The sequence below is a fragment of the Aquarana catesbeiana genome, linkage group LG08, assembly GCF_042186555.1.
Source record: "Aquarana catesbeiana isolate 2022-GZ linkage group LG08, ASM4218655v1, whole genome shotgun sequence".
NCBI classification, from domain to species: Eukaryota; Metazoa; Chordata; class Amphibia; order Anura; family Ranidae; genus Aquarana; species Aquarana catesbeiana.
The window spans coordinates 76,725,256-76,739,178 of record NC_133331.1 but is presented as its reverse complement, the minus strand read 5'-3'; the positions used below and the strand labels follow the sequence as shown (position 1 = coordinate 76,739,178).

The 13,923-nt window shown below is 42.8% G+C and overlaps 1 protein-coding gene across 1 annotated transcript in view; it reads right to left on the bottom strand.

Annotated features, from left to right (window-relative positions):
* Positions 1–13,923, bottom strand: part of LOC141105857 (alpha-2-macroglobulin-like protein 1) — a 295,295-nt gene that overhangs the window by 261,825 nt on the left and 19,547 nt on the right. The window contains exons 4-6 of the mRNA XM_073596002.1: positions 10,113–10,165; positions 6,936–6,956; positions 5,020–5,176 (exon numbers count right to left, since the gene is read on the bottom strand). Coding sequence (XP_073452103.1) covers positions 5,020–5,176; positions 6,936–6,956; positions 10,113–10,165 — 231 coding nt within the window. The remainder of the gene's footprint in view (positions 1–5,019; positions 5,177–6,935; positions 6,957–10,112; positions 10,166–13,923) is intronic.

Genomic DNA, 13,923 nt, shown 5'->3' with positions numbered 1-13,923 from the left:
GTGTACACCTGTACAAGGGCTGTTTTTACTTGTATGGGGATGTACAGGTGTTGGTTACACCCCCTAGCAGGCAGTCCCATTGATGTTAACTTGAACGCAGTGGCTGCACGGACACAGCCACTGCTCCCAATTCGATACGGTTGCAGGTGCATGGACCCCAAATGCAGACAGCAGTAAGCCCTGTATGAATGAGGCCTAATAGTGATAATAGAATTTTTATAACAGCTTACCTGTAAAATCCTTTTCTTGGAGTACATCACGGGACACAGAGCACCATAGTAATAACTATGTGGGTTATACGCCACCTATAGGTGAAGGGACACTGGTACACCCAAAAAAAAGGAAGCCCCCCTCCCTATATAACCCCTCCCATACCAGGAGTACCTCAGTTTTTGTAGCAAAGCAATATATACTTATCCCAATAAGAGGGGCAGGATCTCTGTGTCCCGTGATGTACTCCAAGAAAAGGATTTTACAGGTAAGCTGTTATAAAAATCCTATTTTCTTTATCGTACATCACGGGACACAGAGCACCATAGTAAAACTTAGTGGGATGTCCCAAAGCAATGCCACCTGAGGGAAGGGAGACAGAAAGCAAAACAGCCGCCGCCAGGCGTGACGACCTATACTGCTGCCCGCAGCACACTGTGCCCGAAGGCAGTGTCCTCCTGCCATCTTACATCCATTTGATAGAATCTTGTCAATGTATGTACTGACAACTAAGTAGCGGCCCTGCAAATCTGAGCCACAGAGGCTTGGTGATGCACTGCCCGTGAAGCACTGACTGTCCGGGTAGAGTGCGCTTGAATCTGAAAGGGAGGAACCTTTTTAAAGACCATAAGCCTGACTAATCACCTGACGAATCCACTTAGCAATAGTAGATTTCGATGCTGCCTGGCCCTTTCTAGGGCCTTCTGGCAACACAAACAAAACATCAGTTTTCCATATCTAAGTTGTCGCTTTCAAATAGGCTTTAACTGCTCTCACTACATCAAGAGAATGCAATAATTTTTCTTCTGCAGAACGAGGTTCTGGAAAAAAGGAAGGTAGGGAAACATCTTGATTCAGATGAAAACCAGACACTACCTTTGGTAAAAAGGTTGGGTGAGGACGCAGCACCACCTTATCCTTATGAATGATTAAGTATGGCTCTTTACAGGAGAAAGCAGCCAACACAAACTCTTCTTGCGGAGGTTACCGCAACTAGGAATACCAATTTCCTTGTCAAAAGGAGCAAAGGAATATTATGTATAGGTTCAAAGGGTTGTCTTTGCAACACTGACAAAACCAGATTCAAAACCCATGGGCACAAGGGTGCTCTAACTGGTGGAGTTATCTGAGTTACCCCTTGTATGAATGCCCGGACTAAACAATGTGAAGCAAGTGGCCTTTGAAAAAACACTGCCAAGACTGAAATCTGACCCTTGATTGTACTTAAGGCAAGCTTCATTTCTACTCCTAACTGTAGAAAGGCCAGAATTCTTCCTTTGACATACTTTCGAGGATGCCAACCCTTGGTTTCACACCAGGTGACATAGGCCTTTCAGACCCCGTAATAAATAGTCCTGGAGGCCAGCTTTCTGGCATTTATCATCATGGTTACTACTGAACCTGAAAGCCCTCGATGTTTTAGAATGTGGGCTTCAATAGCCACGCCGTTAAATTTAGCGACTGTAAGGCAGGATGGAATACCGGTCCCTGCGACAGCAGGTCCGGACGAGATGGAAGAGTCCATGACTCCCCTACTGCCATTCTCAAGATCCCTGCATACCAGGGTCTTCTGGCCTATGCCGCGGCTACTAAGATTACCGGCTTCTCTTCTTCCCTAACCCTGTGGAGCAGCCGTGGTAATAGCTGAACTGGAGGGAATGCATAAATCAGTGAAAACTGATCCCATGGGGTCACTAATGCATCCATTCCGAGTGCAAGTAGATCCCTTGTTCTCGCCACAAAGTTGTCCAACTTCTTGTTGAACCTGGACGCGAACAGACCTACGTCTGGCGTACCCCATCTTTGGCATATGGCCAAAAAGACATAGGAATGTAGAGACCATTCTCCCGGCAACAACTGTTGATGGCTCAAGAAATCTGCCTGCCAATTTTCCACTCCTGGAATGTAGACTGCAGATAGGCAACGAACATGTTTCTCTGCCCAAGACAGAATGTGGTCCACCTCCCTTTGGGCTGCGTGGCTTCTGGTGCCCCCTTGGTGATTGATATAGGCCACTGCTGTGGCATTGTCGGATTGTATCCTGACAGAATTCCGCAACCTGAACGTCCAGGCTATTAGAGCCAAATGTACTGCCTGAATCTCTAGGATATTGATGGGCAAGGTCTTCTCGGACTCTGACCATTTTCCTTGAACAGTGGTCTCTTCTAGAACTGCTCCCCAGCCACACAGGCTGGAATCCGTTGTTACTACTCTCCAGGAAACTGGAATGAAGGATTTTCCTTTCTGTAAATTCCCGGTTATCAACCACCAATTGAGACTCTGTCGTACTTTTGGAGCCAGATTCATTGGACAATCCAAGGCTTGGATCTGTTTATTCCAAGCAGACAGAATACGGTGTTGCAACAGTCTTGAATGAAACTGGGCATAGGGAACCGCTTCGAAGGAAGTTACCATCTTCCCTAGTAATCTCATGCAAAGGCGAATGGAAGGACCCTTCCTTGCCTTGACCACCTGGATCAGCTCTCTTAGAGCGTTGACTTTTGCCTGAGGTGAAAACACCCTTTCCTGGGTTGTGTCTATGACTAGGCCCAAATACTCCAGCCTTCTTACTGGCCGTAAGGATAATTTCTCTAGATTGAGAATCCAACCCAGGTGTTCCAGATAACTGACCGTTCTGGACACCCCATGGTTTAACTGTGCTATTGACTGATCTACCAGTAGCAGGTCGTCTAGGTATGCCATTACTGCTATACCCTGGCCCCTTAGTCTTGGCTAGTACTGGGGCTAGAACTTTTGTAAATACTCGGGGAACGGTGGCTAACCCAAAGGGCAAGGCCACGAGCTGAAAGTGGCGCTGCTCTACCGCAAACCGCAGAAATTTCTGGTGAGCGGGAAAGATTGGCACATGTAGATACACATCTTTGACATCTATGGATGCTAGAACTTCTCCTCCCCGTAGATACAACCGACCGGATTGACTTCTTACGAAAGGATCCAATGTTTAGGAAGTGAGTCAGATCTTTGAGATCTAGAATGGGTCTGACATCTCCATTTGGTTTTGCTACCGTGAAGAGATTTGAATAAAACCCCATGTCCCTCTCTTCTGAGGGGACCTCTATTATTACTCCCTGAGACCATAACTGGTCCAGTGCCAGAAATAAGGACTTTTTCTTTACTAGGTCCTTGGGAACGTTTGATCTTAGAAAACGAGACAGTGGAAACTCTTGTAACTCTAGTTTGTAGCCCAGGGCTACCACAGAGGACCCTTTTGTCTTGGATTTCCTTTTGCCAAGTTTCTGAAAACCACTGAAGTATTCCCCCCCACTCGATCGAGCAGGGGCGCCCCTTCACAAGGAAGTCTTAGGACTCTGTTTTGTGGACTTCTGACCCCAGTGCTTTTTCTGGCCCTGTGTTTGGTTATGAAGCTTACTCTTTGCCCCTGACAGTGGAGGCCATCGCGACTGCCTGGAGGCTGTTGCCCCAGGCATGGGGGGGAAGCATGTTTAAAAGAAAGACATTTATTCTTTTTCTTAGCCGGCAGAAGGGTACTCTTACCCCCAGAAATCTTTTGGATATATTTATCCAAATCTTCCCCAAACAACCTTTCACCATGAAAGGGAAATCCAGCCAAGAGCTTCTTGCATGGTAACTCGGCTGACCAGTTCTTTAGCCACAGAATCCTACGCATATGTATCAACATGAACGCAATGCTAGACACCTGATGGATAGATTCATGATGGCGTCCACTGCAAAGCATTAGCCCCCAGGTAGCTCAGCTAAACTTTGGGCCTCTTCAGTTTGAGCAGGAACTCTTTTAATAACCTGCTTGAATTCATCCCTAAGGGATTGACAACTGCCTATTGCTGCTACTGCAGGTTGTGCTACCGCACCAGCTACAACAAATGAGGCTTTAAGCAGAGATTCAAACTTCTTCAGCTTGATCTCTAAACACTTGTACATTGTCCACTGGACAAGTTAAACTCCTGTTCACAGAGGAGATAGCAGCATCTACCGCTGGCAAATCCCACCTCTTTGTAAACTTTTTCTCCATAGGATAAAGAAGAGAGAACTGGAGGAGGAGAAAACTGCTCATCTGGGTGATCCCAATCAGCATAAATCAGTTGCTCCAGTAACAGGTGCATAGGGAAAGCACATAAAACCTGTGGGGGTCTTAGCGAACCCAGGGAGGAGAAGGAAACATCATCCACCTCTGCTGGGGCAACTTATATTAAAAATGGACCAACTCCATAAGCCAATAGGGTGTGGCTGTAAGGGTCAGTGGTACTTGTGAGAGGCTGGACATTACACAGGCAGGAATGCACCCCAGGCTGGATTCAACCATAATGCATGCTTTCAGATGTGTTTTGATGTGTTTCAATTGATTTAAAAGGAAAATGCATCAAGCAAAAACGCAAAGGTGTGAATTCAGGTGTGAAATTTAGAGGCACATAGTGGGTACAAGAGAAAATTAAAACGCAGTACTGTCTTGTACTAAGCTCCAAAGGACATTAGAGGACAGGCAAACAACCCATCAAACTGATGTGAATGGAGTTCTTTGCAAAATAAACATGCACTTTATGGCGTAAATAGCCCCTTTCAGTAAATAATCCATATTGTATCATGCTTCCTGCTGTGTAAATCTACCGAAAACACTGAATTATTAACTTTTTTAGATGCGCCAACCCTTTTTATTTTTTTTCTGTAGGTGTACTAACACAGGCCTCAATTTTCACTTTGATAATTATTTAGTCATAAGACCATCAACTTCTGAAAAACAAGAGAAACAAATGAAAACATCAACATACAAATTACTTATCATGCAGAGGGACCAATAATGGCTACTCTTACCATATTCATACACCAAGAACTTTTTTTTGTAGGTTCCGGGAATGTTTATTGTGTAATCTCCAAGACTAAGCTCATTTGCCAGAGGGAAGCTAAGGGAAGCAATTCCTTGATTTGGAGTGACATCTAACCATTGTGCAATGCGACTTTTATCTGGATCCTGTGAACAAACAGGTAACAACTTGAATCATTCTAACCACAGACCACCGTGAAGGTATTTAGTTACCATGGTGTCATCCCCTGCACAAACTGATTATCTTTAGTGATGCTCCAACTGTAAAGCCTGCCAAAGGTGGTACGAGAGATTCAAATTATAGATGGGCAGGCTGGTTGTATCCAAGTCGATAAATTTGGGTACAACCAGCATGTCAGATTTTTCATGTAATTATTGCCAGCATCTATAGCCGCTAGCAATAATCACTGTGTGTTCTCCCGGCTGGGACGGCTCCCTGTGCCACTCTGCCAGCAGAACACAACATCTCTGCAGGAGGGATTCCCCCATCAACACTAAATGTATTAATGGAGGAATCAAGCGATTTTCTGTCCTTCCACAGATGGAAGGACAGAAAATTGGTGGAGGGACAGAAAATTGCATCATCTGTTGGTGACGTAAGAAAGCAAAGATTAGGATGTACAAGGCAGCAGACAGAAAGACTGCATAAATACAATAGAATTAGGTATTATTATATGTGAAATGTGTCCTTCCTTAACATGTAACTAAACCCAAGAACAGGCAGACACCTCATATAAGTGAATGGATGCACGTTGGCTGTATGAACATCTAGCCAGGGATGGGTGCATGGACCCACACGCAGAGCCCGGAAACCCATGTGAATAAGTCCTAGGGTGACAATGCTCACTCCATAACATCAATGTCACCCAAGGTTGCACTCCTGATTTGAACAACAAAACACTGCCTCTTTATCTCCATAACATAGAGATGTAGTCCACAGAGAAGAACTGGGCAGGGCTGTTAACATTGTTTGAGATTTCAGTGCAGCACAGGCAGAGTAAACAGGAAGTATGCGCTTACAACATTTCAGGCATTTTTGCACTTATTGAACAGATGTAGCAAAACACTTTCAACTAAATATTTAACAGATCAAGAGGCAGCAAATAAGAAGAGTTAATAGTCAGTCATACACCATTATCCTTACCTATGTCACATTAATATCTGCCTGATTGGGTTTTTGGTGCTGATCTTTATGTCATGCACTTCAGAAATAAAGCACATTTTCAAAATAATGACCACCTCGCCATTTCCAGTCAGTAGTTTAACTTACAATGTTCTTTCCAGTGGCTGGTAGTTTTCACAAGAGTTATCATATTCTCAGAGAAAATGCTCAATCTCATGGTGGGAGAGGACAAATATTTTAAACCATGAATTACCTCTTTTATAAGATCTATGCAGCACACCTAAATCCTATGTACCACCAGTAGAGTATATCTCATTTCACAGAGGAATGGCAGATCTTACTAAATTTGAAGAGATAAAACCCCAAATCTCCAAACCGGAGATTGGAGTAGGGGGATGTAAATGTGCCCCAATACGCAGTAAGGGGATGTAAATGTGTCCCAATACGTAATAGTTCATTATAATTCATAATAGGTGTACATGAAATCAATATAGAGCCTAGTGGACCACTAGGCTCTATATTGGTTTCATGTACACCTATTATGTAGATATGGGCATAATTTTTAAATGAAAACTATTTCATGTATTAATAAAGATATATTGTACTTAAAACATTACTTTCGTATTGTGTATTGGGACACATTTACATCCCCCTACTCCAATCTCCAGTTTGGAAATTTGGGTTTTCATCTCTTCAAATTTTTTTATAATTTTAATGGGGGATGGTATAAATGGTTTCAATACATAGCACAGTATATCCCCCCACCTAGATATCAGATCTTACCGTTATCTCCACTAGAGGATACTGTAAAAAGAAAAAGGAAAACGATCTGTGACAGTCAGTCAAGTTCAGAACTTTAGTACCTAACACAAAATCTACAATTACACATTACAAATTGTATCCATATAGTTAAAGAATAATGCAAGCAAAACTGGATTACCCAGTTCTGACTGGCCACTGGCAAGCGCAATCATCCCGCAACTTATTAAATCTATTCTTAGCCCCAATGGTCTTCCACTGAAAATTTCAGTGCTACTGTGTCTTCCTGCTGAAACATGTCTCCCGGTTTTGTGTCAAGCAATGTGGTAAGCCAACTTGAGGAGGTGACCCCTTCAGGTGACTGAACCAAATCAATGCTGAACTAAAAGCTAATTTGTAAGTAGGTTGTATAAAGCATGTGCAGTGGAATCGGATTATAATGTACGATTACCTCTTCTGCACCTTTTCCATCAGCCTATGTTATAATACTTAAAAGAAACCCCCCACTTCGGGAAAAAATAAATAAATAAATTATATATATATATATATATATATATATATATATAAAAAAAATATTTATTTTTTTTCCCCTAAGTGGGGGGTTTCTTTTAAGTATTATTGATTGATAGCCTACATAATGGTAGCTACCATTGCAGACTTAAAAGAGAAGTTCACTAGCTGCAGAATCCCCCCCCCAGTGACAGCAAGCAGGCACCTTCTCCGGGCACCCGCTGTCACTGTTTGAAAATTACGTGGCTCGGCTCACCCGGCCACCTTGTTAATTCACACTGCTCTGTGAATAGGAAACTACAAGTACCAACAGCCTTTCGGCTGTCAGCTTGTAGTTTCAATGAACTACCACAAGCGCTGTTGAGCACTTGGATAGTTCATTGTCTTTTCCTGTTAATGTGTATCGGCCTGTCCGTAGGAGGTATGAGCAGACAGATACATAGTCAAGTCTGCAAGAGTCCTGCATGGCACTCACGATCTGCTGATTGTGGGTGTAATGCTTTTGCAGGTAAAAAAGAATGTGCATTTAATATTTTGTTTTTTAATCTGAGCCTGTAAAGCATTGCACCCAAGATCAGCAGAAAAAAAAAATAAAAGTAAAAAAAATAATAAATGCACATTTTTTTTAACCTGCAAAAAGATGTGCATTAAAGCGTTTAGTACCCTAAAAAAAAAAAAAAAAAAAAAAAGAGATCCTGTTCCTTAAAGCAGAGGTCATCAACCCTGTCCTCAGGGCCCACTAACAGGCCAGGTTTTATGTATTACCTTGGGGAGATGCAGACTAGAATACTGCAATCACTGAGCAGCAAATGATATCACCTGTGATGTATTTCAGTTATCTTGCAAACCTGGCCTGTTGGTGGGCCCTGAGGACAGGATTGATAACCACTGCCTTAAAGCATGTTATACTGCACAGTGCTTGTGCTGTGTAATTTGGCCCCCTGTATCACCCAAAAAACCTGGCTGATTCTGCCTGATTCTGCCCTCCCCTCTGTAAACTGACCATGGTATATCATGGCTGCTGAGCCCTGACACAGTGGTCAGTTTACGTGCCTCTGTCAGCTCTTGTCCTCCTCTGACCTTCGCTCCCCCCTCCCTCCCTGCTCTGTGTCAAGTGCCCGCCCCCTTCCCTCCAGCTGCTAAAATTACTTTTAATACCATATATAATCCTGTATGCTTCCTAATGATAGGTGCTCCTGTCTCTGTGTTTTATGAAAAAAATGCAGTCTATACCTGATTTCAGAGCGCAGCTCAGCGCTCATGTGACCAGCTGACTCTTTCCCTCTCTCATCCTGACTGACATCAGCGGGGAAATCTCAGCCCGCCCGCTGCAGCTGTAAGACGGGGAGAGGAGAGAGCCGGCCAGTCACGTGAGCGCTGCTTTGAAATCAGGTATAGACTGCATTTTTTTTAAAAGAGCACAGAGACAGGAGCATCTATCATTAGGAAACACACAGGATTATATGAAGTTAGCAGAGTGTGTTAACCACTTCAATTTTTTTTTTAATAAAGGTTTACTTATCCTTTAACATGTAGAAGGGTTAAATCTAATAGACATAGAAGTGAGATTTCACCTCTATTTCTATGTCAATGAGAACTCAGATTTTTGGATTTTCTCTTGCTTTCAATGTCAGTAGGAAAGATAGAGAGGATTCATTTTCCCAGCGGATACACAGGCAGAAATAAAACATTACATGGTTGCTAATCTCTCCCAAATCCATTTAAAACTAAAAAAAACAAAACAAAAAAAAAAAAAAAAGAGAATAAAACAGAATAAACTTTAGTTATGCTTACAACCAATATAGTGGTTTGTTCGCTTTTTGGTAGAGAACAAGAAGCTTAAAAAGCAGTTTTCCTTGAATGCAATTCTCCTTTCTTCTGATACACTTAAAATGATTGAGAGAAAATGAAATAACAAGAAAGCGTGGAACACTTGCAGCAACAGGTAAACTAACAAAGAACTGGGGCACACAAATCTTGTAAAGAAAAAGCACCCAAAGAATAAAAAACAAATGGCAAAAACTTAAAGCGAATCTCCGCTTTTGTTGAGAAAAAAACATTTACCCCTGGGTGATATATGTACATTGCAAGGATTTAACAAACTTTGTTGCATATTCCTACCTTTTGTTATTCTGAAGGAATCCATTTGTGTTTATTTGTGTCCATGTGGGAAAGTGAGTCTAATGGGAGTGGGTTCATAATTATCAATCAGCTGTGCGATTGCAGGGCTCTAATGGAGGAAAGCTGCTGGGTCTGCATCACTTTAGACGTGTTCTTATTGGGAGTATTTCACCAAAAATGACATTTTTGTTGCAGGGAATGCCTGAAATCTGACTTGTATCTTAGGCAGACTTCTGGGAAAATTAGTGAACCAATCACACAAGCAGGAAATGATGTTTCTGGGGGTTGGTCAGTACACATTCTGTGTACAGAATACCTCTAGGTAGCCATATTGCATTTTCAGAAAATTACAGTGGCTGCAGATTGAAAAGGAAAGGTCATTTTTAATTACATTCAATAACATTCAATCACAATATGACTTGGGTCACCATTGTATACGCTATATTATCTTTTCTTTATTTGCTATTTTTCCCCCCACGAAAGTGGAGTTACTCTTTAAAGAAATCAGCTTTTCTCAGGAGTTCTTGGACAATAACTAAATTATTCACAAAAAGCAGTTCGAATATTTACCGTAATATTCTGTGTCCGGAAAGTGCTGTCCAAGGTTACAATGTGAAAATTTACTGTAAACAGTTAAAGAGAAGAACATTTAACTTGATCTTTCAGTTTCTTCTAATGCCCCGTACACACGGTCGGATTTTCTGACGGAAAATGTGTGATAGGACCTTGATGTCGGAAATTCCGACCGTGTGTAGGCTCCATCACACATTTTCCATCGGAATTTCCGACACACAAAGTTTGAGAGCAGGATATAAAATTTTCCGACAACAAAATCCGTTGTCGGAAATTCCGATCGTGTGTACACAAATCCGACGGACAAAGTGCCACGCAAGCTCAGAATAAATAAAGAGATGAAAGCTATTGGCCACTGCCCCGTTTATAGTCCCGACGTACGTGTTTTACGTCACAGCATTCAGAATGATCGGATTTTCCGACAACTTTGTATGACCGTGTGTATGCAAGACAGGGTTTGAGCCAACATCCCTCGGAGAAAATCCTAGGATTTTGTTGTCGGAATGTCCGAACAAAGTCCGACCTTGTGTACGGGGCATAAGTCTGCATGTCAATTTATTCTTGACATCACAATAAACACAACAGTATAATGCCTCAAAAAAAGCTCTCTTTCATTTTTATTAAGCCATCCTTGAGCTTCAGTCCAGTGACTTTGCTTAGGCTGCGAGGATGTCTTCAGTCTGTTGCAGGCAGTGATCAGACTACAATATTGTTTAAAGCAGTATTAAACCCCAAACCCAAAATGTACTATATTGCAGCTAACCAATTATTAAATGTGGTGATTGCATCAGTTATGTTTTTTTGCATTTTTTCCTCTGGTTTCACCTGGTGATCTGGCCAGTATCACACCTCCAGTATTAGTGAGGCACAACTCTGGAGGGACGATCACAGGAGGCACAGCAGCATTGTCAGTTCGGGGGGGTGTTAAATACTAAAGGCAGATTTTTGTCTAAAAAAACAAACAAACATGGTATACTTACCTTCTCTGTGTTTTAGACAGAGAAGCTCCGATCCGCCTTATCTCTGGTCCCCCACCGGTGCTCCTGGCCCCTCCCTCCTGTTTAGTGCCCCCATAGCAAGCAGCTTGCTATGTGGGCACATGCGCAGGCCCACTCCTGAGCCGCTGAGCACGGAGTGTGGCTCGGCCCTGTCCCCACTTTCTCCTAATTGGCTCACTGGCTATGATTGACTGTGGTGGGAGCCAATGAGGTGGAAGAGACCTGAAATAGCCACTGCTACATCTAGATCACACATCGCTAGATCAAGATAGGGCTCAGGTAAGTATTGGGGGGGGGGCTGCTGCACACAGAAGGTTTTTTACCTTCATGCAGGGAGTGCATGAAAGTAAAAAAAAAATTGAGCTTTACAACCACTTTAACCACTTGCCAGATTGGCTCTATTGTACGTACATTACCTGTACGTAATTTCGTAAAATAGTCGCTGGGGGCGCGAGCGCACACGGATTGGACACAGGGGATGGCAATCAGTGCCACCCGCGATCATTCCCGGGAGAGGCAGAACAGCAATCCTCCTATGTAAACAAGGCAGATTGCCGTTCTGATGGGAGAAGATGGAGATCTTGTGTTCCTGCTGAGCAGGAACACCAATCTCTGTTTTCATCCAGTCAGGGCAACCCCCCCACAGTTAGCAAGCACCAGCTAGGCACACTTTTAACCGTTTGATGGCCTCTGATGTTAACCCCTTCCCTTCCAGTGTCATTAGTACAGTGACAGTGCATATTTTTAGCACTGATCACTGTATTAATGTCACTGGTCCCCAAAAAAAGTGTCAAAAAAGTGTCAGTTAGGTGTCCACCGCAATTCTGCTAAAAATCTCTGATCACCGCCATTACTAGCAAAACATAAATAAATAAAAATTCCATTAACCACTTGCTTACTGGGCACTTAAACCTCCCTCCTATCCAGACCAGCTTTCAGCGCTGACGCACTTTGAATGACAATTGCGCGGTCATACAAAACTGTACCCAAATGAAATTTTTATCATTTTTTCCCCACAAATAGAGCTTTCTTTTGGTGGTATTTGATCACCTCTGCGGTTTTTATTTTTTGTTAAAAAAATGTAAAAGGACTGAATTAAAAAAAAAAAAAAAAATTATTATTTTTTTATATTTTGTTATAAAAAATTTAAAACAGGTAATTTTTCTCCTTCATTGATGTACGCTGATGAGGCGGCGGTGATGGGCACTGATAGGCGGCAGTGATGGGCACTGATGGGTGGCAGTGATGGGCACTGATGGGTGGCAGTGATGGGCACTGATGGGTGGCAGTGATGGGCACTGATGGGTGGCAGTGATAGGCAGCACTGGTAGGTGGCACTGATAGCTGGCACTGTGGGCATTGATAGGTAGCACTGTGGGCACTGTTAGGTGGCACTGTTAGGTAGCACAGATGAGGCAGATGTGCCTCTTCCACTTCGGGACCTTTGTCCCTCGCACCTGAGCCGGTGATCTGCTTTTTTTTCTACTCATGCTATCAGCGTGAGTAGAAAAAAAAACGATTACCGATCTTTTGTTTACATCATGTGATCATCTGTCATTGGCTGAGAGCTGATTACATGGTAAGGGGCCAGGACCGGCCCCTTACTTGGATCAGTGACTCGTGATCACAGTGCACTCGGCGCGTGCCCTGCAGGGCGCGTGCACAGGGGAGGCCGTCATATGGCCATAGTCCACGCTGTGGCCGTCATTCGGCCACAGCGTGGATGTCAAGTGGTTAAAATATCCCATCATTTGTCGACGCTATAACTTTTGCGCAAACCAATCAATATCTGCTTATTGGGAATTTTTTAACCAAAAAAATGTAGCTGAATACATAGTGGCCTAAATTGATGAAGAAATCAGAGTTTTTCATTTTTTTTTATTGGATATGTTTTATTGCAGAAAGTAAAAAATATTGGTTTTTCTTCAAAATTGACGCTTTTTTTTTTTTGTTTATAGCACAAAAAATAAAAGAACACAGAGGTGATCAAATACCACTAAATAAAGCTCTATTTGTGGGGAAAAAGGACAATTTTTTGAGGGTACAGCATTGCACGACCGCGCAATTGTCAGTTAAAGTAATGCAGTGCCGTATCGCAAAAAATGGCCCAGTTATTAAAACCTTCCGGGGCTGAAGTGGTTAAATGTATTAGCAGATTTATATACACAAACAAATTTAACCCCAGCTCACACTTTATAAACAGTTACAGCACACCATTTTTTTCCCCTTTTGAGATGAAGGTTTTACATGAATAAATGAAAGCTGATAACTTTAAATCACTCCTGTCAGTGTTAAGTGGTTTGTCTCATCCATGTAAACTGATACATTCTGCTGGAAAGTTTGTGCTGAAAAACAACAGACTTGTTGGCAGGATTACCAGATGAAAATACTAAAAACCTAAAAAAGGAAACAAATGCAGCCACCACATCTTATGTCGCGTACACACGGTCGGACTTTTCGTCTACAAAAGTCCGACGGACGCCGACGGACTAAAGCTGGCTGACAATCCGATCGTGTGTGGGCTTCCCCGGACTTTCAGCGGACTTTCAGCTGACTTTTCCAGCCTCAAATCTGACGGACTTTAGATTTGAAACATGCTTCAAATCTTTACGTCATAACTACGCCGGACCCAGAAATCCGCTCGTCTGTGTGCTAGTCCGATCTACAAAAACCCACGCTAGGGCAGTTATTGGCTACTGGCTATCAACTTCCTTATTTTAGTCCGGTGTACGTCATCACGTACGAATCCGTCGGACTTTTGTGTGATCGTATGTAGGCAAGTCCGTTCGTAAGAAAGTCTGCCTCAAGCC